The sequence below is a fragment of the Pseudonaja textilis genome, chromosome 16, assembly GCF_049901715.1.
Source record: "Pseudonaja textilis isolate UNSWEBS1 chromosome 16, rPseTex1.2, whole genome shotgun sequence".
Taxonomy (NCBI): domain Eukaryota; kingdom Metazoa; phylum Chordata; class Lepidosauria; order Squamata; family Elapidae; genus Pseudonaja; species Pseudonaja textilis.
This window is the reverse complement of record NC_142005.1, coordinates 1,904,383-1,926,377: the sequence shown is the minus strand read 5'-3', so window position 1 is coordinate 1,926,377 and position 21,995 is coordinate 1,904,383. Positions and strand designations below refer to the sequence as shown.

General features: G+C 45.9%; 1 protein-coding gene across 1 annotated transcript; it reads left to right on the top strand.

Annotated features, from left to right (window-relative positions):
- Positions 1-1,396: 1,396 nt before the first annotated feature.
- Positions 1,397-16,595, top strand: LOC113447467 (lens fiber membrane intrinsic protein-like). The gene is made up of 6 exons (XM_026717688.2): positions 1,397-1,942; positions 5,040-5,093; positions 6,544-6,756; positions 8,692-8,832; positions 13,026-13,160; positions 15,436-16,595. The coding sequence occupies exons 3-6, from the start codon at positions 6,582-6,584 to the stop codon at positions 15,501-15,503; spliced, it is 519 nt and encodes a 172-aa protein (XP_026573473.1). The 5' UTR covers positions 1,397-1,942; positions 5,040-5,093; positions 6,544-6,581; the 3' UTR covers positions 15,504-16,595.
- Positions 16,596-21,995: the final 5,400 nt, after the last annotated feature.

Here is a 21,995-nt window from a genome sequence, read left to right as displayed (position 1 = left end):
TAATAACGTGAGAATGCCAGGGGAGGCCCTTCCTTCCTTCCTTCCTTCCTTCCTTCCTTCCTTCCTTCCTTCCTTCCTTCCTCCTTCCTTCCTTCCTTCCTTCCTTCCTTCTTTCTCCTTCCTTCCTTCCTTCCTTCTTCCTTCCTTCCTTCCTTCCTTCCTTCCTTCCTTCCTTCCTTCTTCCTTTCTCCTTCCTTCCTTTCTCCTTCTTTCTTTCCTTCCTTCCTTCCTTCCTTCCTTCCTTCCTTCCTTCCTTCCTTCCTTCCTTCCTGTCTTTCCCTCCATCCCTTCTCTTTTTCCTTCCTTCTTTCCTTGTCTACTTTTCCTTCCTTCCTTCCTTCCTTCCTTCCTTCCTTCCTTCCTTCCTTCCTTCCTTCCTTCCTTCCTTCCTTCCTTCTTCCCTCCCTCCTTTCTCAGTGCTTACTTAAATACACTGTGGGCTATTTAAGTTCCAGCAGGGGGGCACATTGCCCTGCTGATATTCCGACGGACAGAACATTTGAAAACATCCCCGCCTGATCTCCAACTCCAGAGGAAGAAAAACAGCCATTTCAGCAGAATTCCAAGTTGAGTTAAAATAACGATTGGTGTTCCCCCCGTTAATCCAGTGCTGATTTGGTGTTTTGTTTTTTGGGGGGGTGGGGTGGGGTGGGGGGAAATAGGGAAAAAAACCCAGATCTTTCTTCCTCCAATGAAAGATCCTTCAACTCACAAAAGCAAGCAGGGATTGCTCTGGAACTTAATTTTATAGAGAGAGAAAAGAGAGAGATGCACACACACTTTACTTATTTATTAAATTTATATGCGTATAAATTTCAATAAATACAGCAGCAAAAAAGCCAAGGCAATCCTAAATGGCATTAACAAAGGGATACGGTCAAGAAAAAGAGAGGTCCCAATCCCACTCTATAAAGCCTTCGTAAGGCCACACCTGGAGTATGGCATCCAATTTTGGTCACCAGGATACAAAAAAGATGCCGAGACTCTGGAAAGAGTGCAGAGAAGCACTGCAAGACGATGAGGGGACTGGAGACTCAAAGATACGACGGACAATTGCAGGATCCGGGCCTGGTTAGTCTAGGGAAGAGAAGGACCAGGGGAGACAGGAGAGCAGCCTTCCAATATCTGAGGGGCTGCCCCAGAGAGGAGGAGGAAGGGGGTCAAGCTATTTTCCAAGGCACCTGAAGGCCAGACAAGGAATAATGGATGGAAACTGAACAAGGAGAGATTTTTCAACCTGGAAATAAGGAGGAATTTTCTGACAGTGAGAACAATCCACCCATGGAACAGAAGTTGCCCTCTGAAGTTGTGGGAGTTTCATCCCTGGAGGCTTTCAAGAAGAGACTGGGCTGCCCTCGGTCAGAAATCGTGTTGCAACTGTGGAAAAAAAAAACAACGGTTCAAAGTCCCTTTCTCTATTGCTGTTGTGACTTTCGAACCGTCCCTAAATGAACTAAAATGTCTGTTGAGGAGGACCAACATTTCCAGGGCTGGGTTTTAGGGCCCTGGGGTCTGCAGGGAAACGTCAGCCTTCAGCTCAGGGATGGGACCTGCAGTCCCCAAAGAATGCCAGCCGCGATCTCTCGTTAGGGATCAGACGATTTGCTGGCTCCATTGAATCCTGGCCACGATTCCATTGATTGGTCCTCCTGCATCAGCAAAAAACCTAGCAGGAGAAGTGGATGCTTGGCAACCGGCGGGTGCGAGATGCTTCCACCCCATTGTCAGCCTTGTCACTGGGCAGACAATGTGCTGCGCCAAAGGGCTCTATAAAAGTTGCGTCTCCTCAGCATTTTCGGCCGGGGTGGCGTGCAGCTTCGGCGGCAGCTGAGGTGGGCGACAGGCGCATGGAAGAGCGAGCCGGAGGCATCGGCGGGGAATCGAACACTCGCCAAGGGCGTCTTCCTCGGATCATGGTGGGTCCCTGGACCGACTGTTGAAGGTAAGTGAGAGAGAGAGAGAGTTTCATAGATTAACAGAGGTGGAAGGGACCTTGGAGGTCATCTAGTCCAACTCCCCCCACTCAAGCAGGAGACCCTACACCGTTTCTGACAGATGGCAGTCCAGTCTCTTCTTGAAAGCCTCCAGGGATGAAGCTCCCACCACTTCTGAATAACAGAATAACAACAGAATAACAGAGTTGGAAGGGACCTAGGGGGTCATCTAGTCCAAACGCCCCCCACTGAAGAGCAGTAGACCCTACATCATTTCTGACAGGTGGCAGTCGAGTCTCCTCTTGAAAGCCTCCAGGGATGAAGCTCCCACAACTTCCGAAGGCAACTTCTGTTCCGTGGGTTGATTGTTCTCACAGTCAGAAAGTTTCTCCTTATTTCTGGGTTGAGTCTCTCCTTGGTCAGTTTCCATCCATTGTTCCTTGTCTGGCTTTTGGGGGCTTTAGAAAATAGCTTGACCCCCTTCCTCCTCTCTGTGGCAGCCCCTCAAATATTGGAAGACTGCTATCCTGTCTCCCCTGGTCCTTCTCTTCCCTAGACCAGCCAGGCCCAGTTCCTGCAACCGTTCATCGTATGTTTGAGCCTCCAGTCCCCTCATCATCCTGGTTGCTCTTCTCTGCACTCTTTCCGGAGTCTCAACGTCTTTTTTATATCATGGCGACCAAAACTGGATGCAGGACTCTAGGTGTGGCCTTAGTAAGGCTTACTAATACAGGTGGACAGGTTGAAGTCACACCAAGGTGTCCTCATGTGGCTTGAAGCCACCGTTGTATTATAAACAGCAACACTCTAAGCCAGGGATCTCCAAACTTGGCAACTTTAAGACTTGTGGACTTCAACTCCTGGAATTATGGGAGTTGTAGTCCACAGGTCTTAAAGTTGCCAAGTTTGGGGAGACCCTTGCTCTCAGCTAAAACCAAGCAAGCCACTTTCAACCCATAGATTAGGGATCCCCAAAGCTTTTCCTTCGTTGCCCCAAACTGCTGATCAGAATGTCTTCATTTAAATGTCCAGATTGTGATTGGATTTGTATCATTAAACAATCCTACACCACCACCCACCCACACCCCACCTACTTTTGTCCAATTTTGGATCATTTTACCCAAGTTTGGAAGACACTGGCTTAAAGGGATGTGTGAAACTGTTTTTTTGTTTTTTGAGAACAGAACCCTGGTCTGAATAAAGAAATTTCTTAAGACGGTGAGATGCTCCGAACAGGAACATATCGATAAAAGATAATACTTGTAACTCAATTGTGGGGTCCTTGGGGGTGTTCTTACTTTTAGACCACTGATTCTTGACTTTGATGACTTGAAGATGTGTGGACTTTAACTCCCAGAAGTCTTTGCTGGCTGGGGAATTCTGGGAAATGAAGTCCATCGATCTTCAAGTTGCCCAAATTGAGAAACCCTATTTTAGACGAACGTGCTTTTCAAATGTTAAAAGCTCCTCCAGTAATTAATCCTTTGGCATTAATTAGGTTTCGTGTTTCGTGTGGGTGATTTTTATGGCCACAGCAGGACAGCGGGGCTCAGAAACCCTTCAATTAGACTAGTAGATGAATCCATTGTTTATAATCCGCACCGCAGGTTGAACCATCAACTACCCCGAAAGACTATGGTGGTACATTATGTTAAAGGCTCAAAAGCAGGGATGGGATTGTACCGGTTCGGAACTGGCAAATGGTGCCCCTGGATGGCCCCGCCCCTCTCTATCCATCCCTCCCCTCCCAGTCAGTCCTTATCATGCATGCATATGACATCGCATTCACGCCCAACATCGCTGGCTATGTTGTCCCCTGCCCAGTCACTCCTTAAGATATTTTGCCCCCTCCTGAAGATCAGCTTTTTTTGATGTTCAGCTGTTCTGTATCCCTCTCGCTGTTTTACTGCTTCACCCAAGAGGCTCCCCAGAGGCCAAGTAGGCAAAAAGGTGTGTGTGTGTGTGTGTGTGTGTGTGAGGCAGGAGGGTGCTGTGCTCCCCCAGGCTCCGTTTTGTGCCTTCCTGGGCCCCAGGGACGTTTTCTGGCAGCAAAACTGCCCCCCTAGGAGGCACCCCTGAGGCCCAAGAGGCCCCCCCCCAAAAGAAGAAGAAACCACGCCCACCCAGTCACATGGCCACGTCCACCTAGCCACGCCCACAGAACAGGTTGTTAAAAAATTTGAATCCCACCCCTGCTCAAAAATGTCACCAAAGTAAACCATCCATAACGTCTTGTCTGAAAGCAACATTACTGGTAGTCCTTGATTTACAACAGCTTGTTTAGTGGCTGTTCAAAGTTTCAACGGTACTGAAAAAAATGTGAGTTTTGGACTGTTTTACACACTTACTGGTACGACCATTGCAGCATCCCCATCTGATCAAAATTCAGATTCTCGGCAACTGGCATGTACTTATGACTGTTGTAGAATCCCTGGGTCACGTGATCCCCTTTTGCGACCTTCTGACAAGCAAAGTTGACAGGATTCACTTAACAACTCTGTGTTAACACCCAGAGGGTTGGGGGGAAAAGCAGGATCAAGGGTGACAGTGAATTACGTATCTCAGAGTTGGCTATCTGTCAGGATTCCGGCAGTTACTCCAATTAAATCATGAGCCTCGAGCCACACTCCCAAAACTAAAAAAGATTTATTTGAAGGTAAGATTCTACATCTGGCTCGTCCAACGAAAAATGTCCATAGCCAAGAGTCACCAATCATGCTCTCCAATTAGATTTTTGCATGCGTGGCAGAAGCTTCAGTCATCTAATCAGTCTTTGAAGAAAATATGAATGGAATGTACTTTCGATTCCACACTGCCGCCTGCTCTTTCTGTTGTCAACTATAAAACATGTATACAAAATGTTTTATGAGTTAACACACTGTTACTAAATTAACCACAGTGGTTCACTTAACAACAGTGGCAAGAAAGGTCTTAAAATAAAGTAAAGCACACTTCGCCCATGTTTCACTTAGCAACAGAAATGTTGGGCTCAGTTGTGGTGGTTAAGTCGAGAACCGCCCGCACTCTGTTTTTAGAATTGGACCACTGGAGACAATGACGTAACTTGATATTTCTCTCCTTGTCTTTGTATTTTTTGCCTGGCAGAGCATCTGTGACTGGGGTCCTGCCTTAATTCGGAAAATAAGAGTTCTCCCAAAGGTGAGGAAAAATGTGATTGTTGATGAGAGTGTGTGAGAATCACTAACAACCATGTAGGGTCTGGTGTTCTTTTTGCAAAATTTGTTCTAGCAAAGAACGAGGGAGGAATTTCTCCCCAGGATCGGTAACCATTTGGATTGTGGACTGGGTGATAGGTAGATTAAAATTATTGTTAATCAGGGTGCTAGTTACTCAAGGGGCTAGAGGAGTATTGGTCAACCTCTGAAACTTTAGAGTAGGTAGACTTCAACTCCCAGAATTTCTTAGTTAGAATTCTCTGCAATTCTGGGTAGTTGAAGAGAACTCTGGGAGTTGGAGTTTATATATCTTACTGAGGTGGAGAAATCTTGAGCTATCTGTCCAGATCAAATGGGGGATTCTGGGAGTTGAAGTCCATCCATTTTAAAGATGCTGAAAACAATTTTGCAGAAAACAATTCGTTCCTTGCAGCAGTGTGAAGATCTCTGTGCATCTCAGAGACTCTGCGCCGAGCCCTTCCTTGTCAGCACTGCATTTGGAAATAGTTACTCGGCAGCTCTCCAGGCTAGATAAGGCCTGTGCTCCTCATCACACCCTTGAAAGACTGTTTGCCAGGCCTTTGGCTGAAGGTGGATGCCATAAATTCACCTTCATTTCATAAAAGCGGTTTGCTTTTTTGCTTAGCGCCCAGGAAGCCTAGGTCAGAACAGGTGGATTCTGGGAGTCGAAGTCTACCCATCCTTAAAGAGACTGAGGTTGAGAAACCACTGAGCTAATTTGCCAGGATGTAAGGGGGGGATTCTGGGAATTGAAGCCCACACACGGAGGACTGGACCGCTCTTGCCTAGCTTTTTCTGAGCAGCAAAACTAAATAGCAAGCGTTGCCCCCACCCATCAAAAGTCAAGAGGAGAAAAAGAAACAAAACGTAGAATTAGAATTATTTATGGTCCAAGTGTGATTGGACACACAAGGAATTTGTCTTTGGTGCAAATGCTCTCAGTGGACCTAAAAGAAAAGAGACATTCGTCAAGAATCATCAGGTACAACACTTAATGATAGTCATAGGGTACAATAAGCAATCAAATCATACGAGGAAACAGTTTAAAGAATGGAATGGAATGGAATGGAATGGAATGGAATAGAATAGAATAGAATAGAATAGAATAGAATAGAATAGAATAGAATAGAATAGAATAGAATAGAATAGAATAGAATTCTTTATTGGCCAAGTGTGATTGGACACACAAGGAGTTTGTCTTGGTGCAAATGCTCTCAGTGCACATAAAAGAAAAGAGACTTCCGTCAAGAGTCAAGAATCATCAGGTGCAACACTTAATAATAGTCATTGGTCATACAAGGACGTCTACTAGATAGTCATACTAGGACGCAATCAAATCATACTAGGACATCCCCATTGGGCTGATTTTCCCGGTTTGCAGAATTTCCCCCTCCCCTTTCTTCTTCCAAAAGGAGACCCCGCTGGAGCGTCTCGACCACCAGGGGCCACGATGTTCGGCTGGATGGGAGGGGCCCTGTTGTGCGCCACTTCTGGGCTGGTCCTCCTCATTGTTGCCACAGCGACGGACTTTTGGATGCAATACCGATACTCCGGCAGCCTCAGCAACCAAGGGCTCTGGCGCTTCTGTGTGGGGAACAAATGCCACCCGCACACCATCACCCTCGGTGAGGAGACCATGGTTGGGGGCTGGAAAATGGGACTGTTTTCGCTGCACCATCCCAAGAGCCCCTATTGGGCTGGTTTAGTACAGGGGTGGCTTCCAACCTCGGCAACTTGAAGAGCTGTGGACTTCAACTCCCATAATTCCCCAGCCAGTATGTCTTAAAGGGTGGCTGACTAGGAATTCTGAGAGTAGGTCCACAGGCCTTCAATAGAATGGAATGGAATGGAATGGAATGGAATAGAATAGAATAGAATAGAATAGAATAGAATAGAATAGAATAGAATAGAATAGAATAGAATAGAACAGAATAGAGAACAGAATAGAATGGAATAGAACAGAACAGAACAGACAGAACAGACAGAACAAACAGAACAGAACAGAATAGAGAATAGAATAAAATAGAATAGAAAATAGAACAGAACAGACAGAACAGACAGAACAGAGAATAGAATAGAATAGAATAGAATAGAATAGAATAGAATAGAATAGAATAGAATAGAAGCTGGAAGAGACCTTGGAGGTCTTCTAGTCCAGCCCCCTCCCCAACCAGGATAATCTATACCATTTCAGTTGCCAAGGATGGACACCCCTGATTTAGGGCATCCTCTGAGCATCTGTAAAGATATGGTAGTCTTCGACTTATGGACATTCATATAGCGACGGTTCAAAGTTACAGTGATGCTGAAAAAAGTGACATGACCAGTTCTCACACCAACAACTACTGAACAGTTCCATGGTGATGTGGTCCAAATTTGGGCAATTGTCAATCAGCATATATTAATTATTTTATTTTATTTGTATCCTGCCTTTACTACTTTTGCAATTACTCAAGGCAAGGAACATATCCAACACATCTTCCTCCTCCCATTTTCCTAATAACAACAGCCCTGTGAGGTGGGTTTGACTGAGAAGAGGGGGAGCAGTTGGCTTTCATGGCTAAGGTGGGACTAGAACTCACTGTCTCCTGGTGATTGGCCCTAAGTCACCCAACCGGCTTTCATGCCTAAGGCGGGACTAGAATTCACCACCTCCCACTTTCTATCTTGATATCTTCTCCAAATGGTTGCAATGCCCTAGGACAGAGGTCTTCAAACTTGGCCACTTTAAGACTCCCTACCAGGGAGTTGAAGTCCACAAGTCTTAAAGTGGCCAAGTTTGGGATTCTGGAAGTTGAAGTCCACAAATCTTAAAGTGGCCAAGTTTGGGGACCCCTGCTTTAAGAGATAAATAAATAAAGGCCTTACTGTTTTATTGGGTGGTTTGTATGCCTCCCAAGCTCACTTTCTGTGAGATAGGTGACCATATGAATTAGACAGACAGACAGACAGACAGACAGACAGAAGAGCAGACAGGCAGAAATATAAGGAACGAGAAACAAACAGATAGATAGATGATATAGATATGGATGGATGGATAGACAGACAGACAGACAGATAGATGATAGATAGTGGATAGGTTGATGGATGGAAGATAGGGGCTAGGTAGGTAGGTAGGGTAGATAGATAGACAGACAAACATAAGGGAAGGAAGGAAGGAAAAGAAAAAGGAAGGAAGGAAGAAAATGAAAATTCTGGGAGCTGACGTCCACAAGTCTTAAAGTGGCCAAATTTGGGGACCTCTGTCCTAGGATCAACGGGATCACCATTTGTGATCTTTCAAGCTGGCTTCCCCCAAGTCCAGTCAATGAGGGAAGACGGATTTGCCTAATGGCTGCTCGATTCACTTAACAACTTCAGCGCTTCATTTAACAACTGAGGCCAAAAAAATTGACTGTGACTATCAGAACGCTGGGTGGTAAAGTAACTCTGGGGAGGACCCTCCCAACTTTGAACCCGTCATGAAGCTCACGTTCACGTTAGCTTCAGGTTCACTTCCTGGACTTGAAGCTAAGCGTGGTGTGAGGGAAACCAATGGCTCTTGCTCCCCCAACCCACAGCTTTCTGGGACGCCACGAGAGCCTTCATGCTCATCTCCATCCTCTCTTCCTTTGCTGGGATTATCCTGGAGCTGATGACCTACTCTGGCACCAATCGCTTCTCCCGCAGTCGCTCGGCAGGGGTCACCCTCTTGATTGCAGGTAGGTGGGTCTGGCTGGGAGGATTCTGGGAGTTGAAGTCCAGCTGTCTCCAAGCTGCCAAGCCTGACAAACCACCGCTCTATCCAGAGGTAAGCGGGGTATTTTCGAGCACCTCTGTTCTGACCCGAACCCTTTTCCAATAAAACAAACATGAACCAAAGGGAACAGAAACCTTTTAAGGATTCTTACGAATCCCCGGTTAAAAAGGCTGCTGCAAACTAATTAACTTTGATAAGCACAAACCTCGCCAAAACTGTGCGAGTCTGCCAAGACTAAAAGATAAAAAATATTTCACAACACAAGAGTCTTCAAATACCAACTAAGACTGCAATGTCCACAAGGCTCGAGTTTCAAAACGTCTTTGCTTCCTGCAAAGAACGTCCGATTCACAGCTAGCTTTTATCTTCTTGAAGGAGGGGCCATTACCTTGCAGCCTTACTCCCGAGTCTCCCGTGTTGTTGTAGCTGCTCTTTCCTGTGAGCAATCCTGCACGCACACGCACACGCACTTGGCACAGGCCCCTCGGGAAACTCCTCATTGCTGCTGCCAGCCCCCACAATCTCTGAAGGCAGCAGTCCACTCCCTGATGGTCCTGGCCCCTCATCTGAGTCCTTGCTCTCCTCAGCCATCCGCACCTGCTGCCAACTAACCACAACAACCTAGAAACTGAACAAGGTGATCGCATTAACAGAGGGATACAATCAAGATCAAGGGAGGTACTACTACCACTCTATAAAACCTTAGTAAGGCCACACCTAGAGCACTGCACCCAGTTTTGGTCACCATACTGGACATTTAAATGAGGACATTCTGATCAGTGGTTTGGGGTAACGAAGGAAAAGCTTTGGGGATCCCTAATCTATGGTTGAAAGTGGCTTGCTTGGTTTTAGCTGAGAGCAAGGGTCTCCCCAAACTTGGCAATTTTAAGACCTGTGGACTACAACTCCCAGAATTCCAGGAGTTGAAGTCCACAAGTCTTAAAGTTGCCAAGTTTGGAGAGCTTAGAGTGTTGCTGTTTATAATACAACGGTGGCTTCAAGTCACATGAGGACACCTTGGTGTGACTTCAACATGTCCACCTGTATTAGTAAGCCTTACTAAGGCCACACCTAGAGTCCTGCATCCAGTTTTGGTCACCACCCTATAAAAAAGAGGTTGAGACTCTAGAAAGAATGCAGAGAAGAGCAACCAGGATGATTTATTTATTTATTTTATTTTACTTATTTTTATTTGTCAATTGCTTACAAGATAATAGATATAAGTAAAAACATAGTTATGAATACATGGATACATATAAGAAAAATAAAAAATAAAAGAAACAATAGGACAGGGATGGTAGGCACGTTGGTTATGGTACATTATGCACGCCCCCCTGCAGACCTCTTAGGAAAGGGGTGAGGTCAATAGTAGAAAGACTAAGGTTAAAGTTTTGGGGGTTTGAGGAAGAAATCACAGAGTCAAGTAGAGTATTCCAGACATTGACCCCTCTGTTGCTGAAGTCATATTTCCTGCAATCAAGTTTGGTGCCATTTACCTTGAGTTTGTATCTATTGTTTGCTCTTGTATTGTAATGGTTGAAGCTGAAGTATTCATTGACAGGTAGGACATTGCAATGTATGATTTTATATACTATACTTAGATCGGACCGAAGGTGGTATAATTCTAGGTTTTCTAGGTCTAGAATTTCAAGTCTGGTGGCATAAGGTGTTCTGCAACGAGTAGAGGAGTGGAGAACTCTTCTTGTGAAATATTTCTGGACTTTCTCAGCTGTGTTAATATCAGATACATAATGTGGGTTCCAGACTGATGAGCTGTATTCAAGTATTGGTCTAGCAAATGTTTTGTAAGCTCTAGTTAGTAGTGTAATATTAGCAGAGAAAAAGCTATGCAGGATTAGGTTAACAACGCCTTTTTGGCTATGTAGTTACAGTGGGCTCTAGCACTTAGATCATTAGAGATGAGTACTCCAAGGTCCTTGACAGAGTTTGGATCCTCAACAAGGTCTTGACTATTCAGCCTGTATTTTATTTTCTGGTTTGTTTGTTTTTTGCCAATATGTAGGACAGAGCATTTATTTGTTGAGATTTGAAGTTACCATTTGATTGACCATTCTGATACATAGTCGAGGTCTTTTTGAAGGGTAGTAGTATTGTCTGTGGTGTTGAATAGCTTTACATCATCAGTGAAGAGAACGCAGTTGCTCTTAATATGATCACAGAGGTCATTTACGTAGAGTATGAAGAGAGTTGGTCCTAGAACCCTTGGGGGACACCACTGTTGACAGGTACAGAATTTGATAGGATGTTCCCAATTTTGACCTTTTGTTGTCTGTTTGACAGGAATGCTTCTATCCAGTTATGCAGGTGTCCAGAGATACTGTAAGATTTTAGTTTTAGTTTTAGGAGTAGTTTGTCGTGTACCACTGAATCAAAGGCTTTACAGAAGTCTATGTAGATTGCGTCTATATGAGGGGACTGGAGGCTAAAACATGTGAGCAACGGTTGTAGGAACTGGGCCTGGATAGTCTTGGGAAGAGAAGGACCAGGGGAGATAGGAGAGCAGCCTTCCAGTATTTGAGGGGCTGCTACAGAGAGGAGGAGGGGATCAAGTTATTTTCCAAGGCACCTGAAGGCCAGACAAGGAATAATGGATGGAAACTGTACAGGAGAGATTCAGTGTAAACAGGAAGATGAGGGGACTGGAGGCTCAAAAATACTACAAACAGTTGCAGGAATTGGATATGTCTACTCTTGTAAAAAAGAGTAGGGGTGACATTATAGCACTCTCCCAATATTTGAGGGGCTGCCCCAAAGAAGAAGGGGTTGACTTATTTTGAAGGCAGGACAAGAAGCAAAGGGTGGAAACTAATCAAGGAGAGATTCAACCTGGAAATAAGGAGAAACTTTCTGACAGGGAGAACAATCCACCAATGGAACAGAAGTTGCCTTCAGAAGTTGTGGGAGCTTCATCCCTGGAGGCTTTCAAGAAGAGACTGGACTGCCCTCTGTCAGAAATGGTGTAGGGTCTCCTGCTTGGGTGGGGGGTTGGAGTAGATGACCTACAAGGTCCCTTCCAACTCTAATCATCTGTATCTGATTACTAGAAGCCAGCACAGGTTTGTCAAAAACAGGTCATGCCAAACAAAATTTATTTCATTCTTTGACAAAGTGACTAACTTAGTGGATCAGTGAAATGCTGTGGACATAGAATAGTTAGACTTCAGTAAAGCATTTGATAAAGCAGACCACAATTTACTTCTTAGTAAGGTAGAAAAATGTGGCATTGCCATCAGATGGATTTGTGACTGGCGACCAACCGCACTCAACGTGTTGTCCTCAGTAGAATTGCATTGACATGGAGGGAAGTAAGCAGTGGGCTGCCACAAGGTTCTGTCTCGGGCCCAGGACTCTTCAACATCTTCATAAACAATTTAGATGAAAGGACAGAAGGGGAACCCATCAAATTTGCAGATGATACCAAGCCAACCTTTTAGAACAGGGGTCCCCAAACTTGGCAACTTTAAGACTTGTGGACTTCAACGCCCAGAATTCCTCAGCTAGTTAAGTGGCCAAGTTTGGGGACCTCTGCTTTAGAAGATAGGCTCAAGATCCAGAACGATCTTGAATGATCTGGTAACCTCACAATTCAGGAGGATGTGAGTTCAATGCTAGGTAGAGGTTAATATTTGGAATAGGCTCTCCTGCTCGAGCAGGGGGCTCGATCTAGATGACCTCCAAGGTTCCTCCCAAACTCTGTTATTCCATAAGAGACTCTACAGAAAGATGGAGACAGGATAGTTTGACCGGGGAATTGGGAGGCTGAGAGATTCAGGTTTCAGTAAATGAGAAAACACAAGTTCTCCAGGGTGGAACCTTTGTCAATAGACTTAAACATGAGAAGAAGCGACAGATGGAAAGCTAAGCGAGGAGAGAAGCAACCGAGAACTAAAGAGAACGTTCCTGACAGTGAGGACAATTAACCAGCTGGCCTCCAGAAGTTGTGGTTGCTCCAGCGCTGGAAGTTTTCAAGAAGAGACTGGACAGCCATGTTTCCAGAATGGCGTAAGGTCCCTAAGCATAGAAGACCTCCAGAGTCCCTTCAAAACCCCCTTATTCTACGCTCTGTGTTCTAAGCCTAGTTTGATATTTCCCCCAAATTCACATCGTTCAAGAAAACCCCCGTTTTGTTCCCAGGACTCTTCGCCCTGCTGGGCCTCTCCGTCTACACCGGCGTGACTCTGAATTTCTACAGCAAGCGCTACGCCGACTGGCGCTTCTCCTGGTCGTACATTCTGGGCTGGATCGCAGTCCTCCTGACCTTCTCAGCAGGTATTGGTGCTCCGTGAGCGTCTGTAGCAAGCTTCCCCTCGTCTTCCAGATCCAGCGGGGCCGGGCCTGGGGTGGTGGTCTCTGGTTGCTGGATTCCTGAGTCTTCATCCTATGGTGCAGGTAGTCCTCAACTTACAACTGCAACGGAGCCCAAAATTTCCATTGCTAAGCAAGACGGTTGTGAGCTTAAGTGAGCTTTGCCCCACTTTATCACCATTGCTGTTAAACAAATCACTGCAGTTGTTAAGTTCCTAACACTGGTTGTTAAGTGAATCTGGCTTCCCTGGCTTGTCAGAAGTTTGCAAATAGGGGGACCAGGACTCTGCGACGGTCATAAATATGAGTCAGTTGACAAGCATCCAAATTTTGATCAGGTGACCCTGGGGATGCTTGCAGCCGTCATAAAGGTGAAGAATGGCCATAAGTCACCTTTCTCAGTGTTGTTGCAACCAGACAGTCACTAAATGAATAGTTGTGAGTCGTGGACTACCTCTGCTGTGTGTTGGCATGTGTGCTTGTGTTGCCTACAGACTGTGTCCCTGGGAACTCCGTGGAATGGAATAGAATAGAATAAAATAGGATAGGATAGGATAGGATAGGATATAATAGAAAATAATAGAATACGATAGAAAATAGAATAGAATAGAATGCAGAATAGAATAGAATAGAATAGAATAGAATAGAATAGAATAGAATAGAATAGAATAGAATAGAATAACAGAGTTGGAAGGGACCTTGGAGGTCTTCTAGTCCAGCCCCCTGCTCAAGGAGGAGAATCTGTACCATTTCAGAGTTAAGATGTTAACCAGTTAAGATGTGCAAACTTCAACTCCCAGAATGAGAAACTCTGATAATCTGGGAAGTTTCTCCATAAAGCCAAATAAAATGATGGCAATTCTTGGTGACTGATAAGCAGGAAAAAGATGGCATCGACGAACAACTGGAACAGCCCTGGAGCACGGCACAGAAGCAACACAGTCAGCTGACCGTTCAAACCACCCCTTTATTGCTCCAAATGTTCCCCAGGCGCCCCCACGTTTCTGGCAAGTCCCAGAGCAAAGTGATCACAGACACAGACACACACCTCCAGCAGCCTCTGGCTGCAAGTAGTCCAGCCCAACGCTGTGAGCACCACGGCTGCACAGCAAGAACTCCAGCACGGCAGGTCGAGGAATCCCGGAAGCAAAGGAGGCAGGCAATTAATCCAGAAATCCAGAAAGAGTGCAAGGAATCCAGGAAAGTTCAGACGTCGGCATTCAACACCCCAGGAATTCAGCGTTCGTTCCCAATAAATGCCCCTCCCCACATCATCTCCTTAAGTCTCAGTCCCCAGGTATGCCCTGTGGAGAGGGGCAGGGTGCTCTCCTCCCGAGTAGTCGGCTCAGTCTGAGCTGTTCTTACCTTCTCTCCACTCTTCGTGCTCTTGGATCAGGGGTGGTCCTTGCTTATCACCTGAGCTCTGTCTCTCGTGTTCACTGCTTAGCACGATAGGCCCTATTGGTATAGCTGTTTACTAATAATGCTAATAATTTGGTTCAACTGTTTCCTCCATCTTGGAAAAATCATCAGAAACTTTGGGCTAAGTTGTAATTAGAAGCAAAGTGCCCAAAACAGGCAATCCTGGACAGGGCTACGGGTGGGAAATAACTGGCCCTAACTATCGGAGGTTGGCTGTGGAGTAAAATGGAGAAGGGCAAAGCTGGGCAGAGCAGGGGAGAGGTAGAACAAGGGAGAGGAAGTTCAGAGGAAGACCCAGCCCACCCCCTCTTCATCCTAGGGCACACAGGGAGGAACGGAGGAGGGAGCAACGTGAGTTGTATGGCTTACGGGGGAGGAAAGGGCCCTGATTCCTTTCATTAGCCACAAGAGAGTTTAAAGAAGAGGCAGCTGAGAGCCGCATTTGCTGGGAACAAACGTGAGTTTATCTTATGTTGATGTTAGTTATCTGCGTTCCTGGCATCCTCCCAACTGTGTTAAATTACTGCCGTGCCTTCATGTCTGGAATTCCTGCTCCTGCCCTGCCAGACTAATTACCTCATTTTGCCTTGATTGGACTTACAGTTCCAGTTTTTGTTGACCACGTTTTGGCCTTGATTCTCTGCAGAATCAAGGGATTCTGTACCTGGAAGAGTTTTTCTCCAGCCAGAAGGTAACCAGGACATTGGGGGCAGAGTTGGAGCTAATAAAGGGACTCCTACTGATTATCTGACTGTGTTGGCTTTGTGCCACACCCCTTTGGCCCATCACACTAACCTTCTCCCCTTTCTCTCCCCAGCTCTGTTCCACTTCTGTGCAGTCCGCAGAAATTTGTCTACCGGTGGATCCAGCGGGATGAGTGGTTGACTCTCCTTTGTGGCCCCTTTGGCTCAAGTCTATCCAGCTGGACGCCAACAATCCCCTCCTCCCTTGTGCAGCCACATGGCCCCCTCATCCGCGTCCTTCCTCCACTGCCAGGCGTCCCCAGTAGGTTGGCTGATGCCGAGAGTTCACCAGGGCTAGTCCTTGACGTACGACCAGAATGGAGCCCACAATTTCTGTAGCTAAGTGAAACCTCCACCGTGAGCTTGGTCTCATGTTACGAGCTTCCTTGCCACTGTTGTTAAGTGAATTACTGCAGTTGTTAAATGAATCATGCCCTTGTGGAGTGAATCTGGGCTTCCTCATTGACTTTACTTGGTCAGAAGGTCACAAAAAGGGGTATCGCGGGACACTGTAACCGTCATAAGTACGAGCTAGTTGCCAGAGCGTCTGAATTTTGATCATGTGACTATGGGGAGGCTGCAATGGTCACAAGCGTGAAAGTCACTTTTCTCAACTTTAAACGGTCACTAAATGAACTCTGTAAGTCGAGGACTACCAGTACAAAGACTAAGGAAACGCAACCCAACGTTGTTTTTTTATGTTCAGTTAATGCACAGACTCACAACCCCCAGTCCACAAAGTAGGATAGCTAGATTCACACAGCAATTCAGGCAGGAGGGAACATCTGGCTTCACCCATGTCCTGGGTCTACTCGGCAGATTGAACCACAAGCTAAGAGTCCCACAACACCACAAAAAAAGACCCACAAAATGTTCATTCAGTTTAGAACAGGTGGGGTTTCCAACCTTGGCAACTTTAAGCCCGGCGGACTTCAACTCCCAGAATTCAAAGCAAAGCTGGCTGGGGAATTCTGGGAGTTGAAGTCCGCCAGGCTTAAAGTTGCCCAGGTTGGAGACCCCTGGTTTAGAATATTGTATCCCCTGGATGAAGTACGTTGTGAGAACTCAACTACGGGGCTGTGCAAATTCACTGGCCTTTCCTCTTAAAACTCGCCATTTGTTCTTTCGGTCACTCTTTGCGTGTCCAAAGTTCCTTTCCCTTCTCCATCACTCCAGGGGAGATGTTTTGTGTGTGTAATGACGGGAAGACAATAAATGAGTTCAACCCAGTGTATCAGGCTTGTGTGTCAGCAGTATTGTTTTACTAGCCAATAACCCTGGCATTGCCCGGGTATTTATTTATGGCCATACATTTGTCCTCAAGAATAATCAAAGCCTTGTTGAAAATATCCCGGAACAAACGTAATTTCTAAGGTTGGATTTTCCCCCTTACCAGACAGAGCCCCCTTGTGGAGTACTGTGAAGCTGTTACCATGGCAACTCCACAGCACTGTATAGTAGAAGCCATATAAAGGCAGTACAGTAGAAGCCATGTTAAGGCACAACAGGCTGTATCTTAACACAACACACACCCCGAGGGGTGTTAGGGGTGTTAACCCCACCCCCTCGCAGTATTTGTCTCCAGAGAGTATGTAATCTGTGTACCAAGTTTGGTTGAAATTGCTAGAGGCATTCCAGAGTTATGCTGGAACATACACACACACACACACATTTACATACATAGATACATAGATACATACACACATACATACATACATACATACATACATACATACATACATGCATAGATCTGCTTAAAAGGTGGCCAGATGCATGAGAGGGCAGAATGGTTGCAGGTATTGGATATGTCTAGTCTAGTGAAAAGAAAGACCAGGAGTGACATGACAGCCATGTTCCAGTATTTGGGGGGCTGCTATAAAGAAGACGGCGGGGTGGTGGCGGCTCAAATTATTCTCCAAAGCACCTCGAGGCAGGACATGAAATAATGAATGGAAACTAATCAAGGAGAGACGCAACCTGGAATTAGGAAGAAGGTTCCTGATGGTGGGAATCAATTAATTACTAGAACAGCTTCGCTCCAGAAGTCCCACAAGGTTCCTTCCAACTGTACAATTCTATGATTCTATGAGTCTGGGTGAGGGGGTGGACTAGTCCAGGGGTCGCCAACCGTTTGGATCTCAGGAACCACCAAACTCATAATTTTAAATCCCGGGGAACATTAATATGAATTTTGACTGATGGTGGCTTGCTGACATTGGTGGGAGGGAGAAGGAGAGAGAAAGAGAGATCTGATCTAAGCTCTCTCTCTCCCTCTCTCCTTCCCTCCCCCCCTCTCTCTTTCTCTCTCTCTCTCTCACACACACACACACACAAACACAGAGGCAAGGGTGGGATTCAAATTTCTTAACATCCAGTTCTGTGGGCGTGGTCTAATTTGTGGGTGTGGCTTGGTGGTCATGTGACTGGCTGGGCACGGCTTGTATGTAAATATTACAAATATTTATGTCAATATTGAATTTTTTATAAAGAAAAGAGCAACTTTTACCCAAAATCAGGCAAAGCAGGCAGGCAGATTGAGTTGCTCACAGTATCACAGATTCACTCAGAGATCTATCTTTCTGCCATTGGCTACCTGAGTCTGTTACATAAAATTTGCTAGCAAGCAAACTCACAAAATTAACTCACAACACAACATGTATGTAAATATTGAATTTTTTTATTAAAAAAGAGCAACTTTTACCCAAAACCAGGCCGAGCAGGCAGGCAGATTGAGTTGCTCACAGAATCACAGATCTACTTAGAGATCTGTGTTTCTGCCATCAGCTACCTTAGCCTGTCACATAAAATTTGTTTACAAGCAAACCCATAAAATTTGCTAGCAAGCAAACTCACAAAATTAACTCATAGCACACCATGTATGTAAATATTGATTTTTTTTAAAAAAAGAGCAACTTTTACCCAAAATCAGGCAAAGCAGGCAGGCAGATTGAGTTGTTCACAAAATCATTCAGAGATCTATCTATCTGCCATCGGCTACCTGAGTCTGTCACATGAAATTTGCTTGCTGTCAGTCTGCACTGAATAACAGAACCTTCAGTCCTAAGGGACTAGCTAGAAAGCAAGAAATCCAAACATTTCCTGCTTCCTAGCTAATCTAAATCTCCCAGCACAGCAGAACAGATGATGGTCGGAAAAAGGAAAAATAGCAATTTAGCGGGCAAGTTTGCCGGGTAAGGACTGAGTGGGCGGGGAGGCTTCCCGCGGGCCATGTGGGGGGCTCAGCCTTGTGTTTCGGCACAGTCTGGATTAATTGCTTTGGTGGTGGGTGCTCTGGGGGGTGACATTTCTCTGTGGCCCACCAACATTTTCTTGCAGACCACCAGTGGGCTGCAGACCATCGGTTGGCGACTGCTGCTCTAGAAGACCTCCAAGGTCCCTCCCAGTCCTATGAATCTATGATTCTATGAGCTTGGGCATGTGGGGTAGACTAGAAGACCTCCGAGGTCCCTTCCAGCCTTAGATTCTAGATTGTATGAGCTTGTGCGGTGTGTGTGTGTGTATGTGGGATAGACTAGAAGACCAATGAGTCAGCTGTGTGTGGCGGCAGCCAAAAAAGTGAATACAATATTTGGTTGTATAAACAGAGAGACATAAAATGTGAAGTCTTAGTATCTCTTTATAAAACCTTGGTGAGGCCACACCTGGAATCCTGCAGCCAATGTGGATCAAGACATCACAAAAAAGATGCTGAGGCTCTAGAAAGAGTGCAGAGAAGAGCAACCAGGATGATGAGGGGACTGGAGGCTGAAACATACGATGAATGGTTGCAGGAACTGGGCCTGGCTACTCTAGGGAAGAGAAGGACCAGGGGAGACAGGAGAGCATCTTCTGATATTTGAGGGGCTGCCCCAGAGAGGAGGAGGAGGGGGTCAAGCTATTCTCCAAGGCACCTGAAGACCAGACAAGGAAGAATGGATAGAAACTGAACAAGGAGAGATTCAACCTGGAAATAAGGATAAATTTTCTGACAGTGAGAACAATCAACCAGTGGAACAGAAGTTGCCCTCAGAAGTTGTAGGAGCTTCATCCCTGGAAGCTTTCAAGAAGAGACTGGGCTGCCACCTGTCAAAAATGATGTAGGGTCTCTTGCTTGGGCGGGGGGTTGGATTAAATGACCTATAAGGTCTCTTCCAACCGTTAATCTGTTAAACTCTCTAGGTGGTCCATGTGCTGTGTGTGCAGCTGGTGGGTGAGGGGTCAGCTTGGTGTATCATGTGAATTCATCTCAGGTGGTGGTTACATCCTCCTCCACTTCATGGCTCCAGGGAAGCCCTGGGTGTTAAGCCCCCCCCCCGCTCCTTTGCCTCCACATGGCCTTCCAGCCTCTGCACCCCAAGGCTTATTTCTCTGCCCCCCCCTTTCTGCTCCTCCTCCTGGGGGGCAGGGATTGGGGGGGGCAGGGCCTTCCTCCCCCAATGGCCCCTGTTGTAGGCAAGGAAGCACGGAAGCTCCAAACACAGAAGCCGCCCCGGGGGGGGTGGCTCATCGGGGGCACCCAGGAGGCCACCCCCTGCACGGACTCCAGCATGGGATTCTGGGAGGGCAGCTGCTGCTCCCAGGGGGCTTTGAACCCCCCCTACCTAAAAGGACGTGAACAGGAAGAGGAAGAGGCAACCAAACAGGCTTTGGGCAACCATGATGGCGGCTTTGGGTAGCAGGGAGCTGGCCTGGGTGCTGATGGCTGGGCCTTCCCTGACAGTTACAGCCCCTCCTGCCCCCTCCCCTCCCTCCACTGTGACGTCAGAGATGACCCCCCCCATAAGTCACTAAGCAACGGCCACTGGGTGGACAGACATGGCCTTTGCAAACAGGTTGCCAGGAGATGCCACCTGGGTTCAGGGGCTCAGACAGTTGGGAGAGGTTGGCACCCACAGACCTGCTAAATGGCAGCCCTCAAGGGAACGGGCCAGAAGTGAGGAGTTCGAGTCTCGCCCCCATGTGTGAAAGACAGCTGAGCCAATCGCCAGAAGACAGGAATTTCTTCTCCTGCAACAGGTATGGTGTGTTCCATTTCTGCAACCTGCACAGCCTTGGGATTTACAATAGCCAATAACCAGGAGACTGTCAGATCTAGAGGAACCATAGGCATAGCTGAGTGACTTTGGGCCAATCAGCAAGAGACCATGAGTTTGAGTCCGGCAGTAATAAAGTCTGACACTTAGGCAAGAAAGAAAACCCAAAACTACACCTATAGACTGGGTGAAACCAGGCTCAATAGCAGGAACTGGGAGAGGGATCTTGGAGTCTTAATGGACAACCAGCTAAATAGGAGCCAATGTTGTGCAGTGGCAGCCAAAAACACCAATCAAGTTATTTTCCAAAGCACTAAAGGCCAGACAAGGAATAATGGATGGAAACTGTACAGGAGAGAGTCAGTGTAAACAGGAAGATGAGGGGACTGGAGGCTCAAAAATACTACAAACGGTTGCAGGAATTGGATATGTCTACTCTCGTAAAAAAGAGTAGGGGTGACATTATAGCACTCTTCCAATATTTGAGGGGCTGCCCCGAAGAAGAAGGGGTTGACTTATTTTCCAAAGCATCTCAAGGTACTTTAGAAGACATTATATACGGGAGTCTCTGTGGTTAAACTGGGAGAAGATTAAAAGACAATGTTATTTGAAATTTACAGTCTGGTTACATATGGTGAAATATTGAATGAAAAGGGTGAACTCAAATCTATACAAAAACTAGAGGAACAAGGGTATAAAGATGAATTGGTTTTCATATGCGCAAATACATTCGAGGTACGATAAAGATTCTAAAATGGAAGGTTTCTATGATAAATTGACTGATTTAGATAAGATTTTGACAGGCACTGAGGAAAAGGTGATTAAAAAAACTGTATGGATATTTATTAGAAATTAAACGAGAAGAAGAACAAGTTAGTGAATTCTCCCTCTAAAAGGTGAGTTCCATTCCTTCTGAGAGCACAACAGAAAGTTGGAAGACATTGTGCAAAAACCAAAAAGACGATGACTTTTCTTCTGCCGTTAGGAATCATTCTTCCACTCCTGGAATCTTCATGATCGGTGGCTCGTAGACGTTGGGCCCATACCAGGAGATGGTGAGTTTGAATTCTTCAGGATGTTTGATGTATTCTCCCGCTAAAAGGTGAGCTCCATTCCAATTGAAAGTTGAAGGACATTGTGTGAAAAACAAAAAGACGGTGACTTTTCTTACATTTGGAATCGTTCATCCTGGAATCTTCATGATCGGAAGCTGATAGATGGTGGGCCAATACCAGGGGACGGTGAGTTGTAATTCTGCCATAGGTTTGATGAATTCTCCCTCTAAAAAGTTATTCCACTCCTTATTTACCAAAATAAAAGAAAGTGACTTCTCTTCTTCCATTAGGAATCGTTCTCCTCCTGGAATCTTAATGATAGGTGGCTGATAAGCCGTGAGGGGACATTGAGTTCTAATTCTTCAGTATGTTTGATGACTTCTCCTTCTAAAAGGTGAGCTCCATTCCTTCAGAGAGCACAACAGACCATTGAATGACTATGTAGGAAAAACTAAAACACGGTGACTTCTTTTCTTGAATTAGGAATCGTTCTACTGCAGGAATCTTCATCATAGGATGCTGAAAGACAGTGGACCAATACCAGGG

Bases quoted from the DNA above. Each gene is read 5' to 3' on its own strand.
- LOC113447467 (XM_026717688.2), top strand. From the start codon at position 6,582: ATGTTCGGCTGGATGGGAGGGGCCCTGTTGTGCGCCACTTCTGGGCTG. The intron at 6,757-8,691 runs GTGAGGAGACCA...CCCAACCCACAG, and splicing joins CCCGCACACCATCACCCTCG to CTTTCTGGGACGCCACGAGA. The intron at 8,833-13,025 runs GTAGGTGGGTCT...TTTTGTTCCCAG, and splicing joins GGTCACCCTCTTGATTGCAG to GACTCTTCGCCCTGCTGGGC.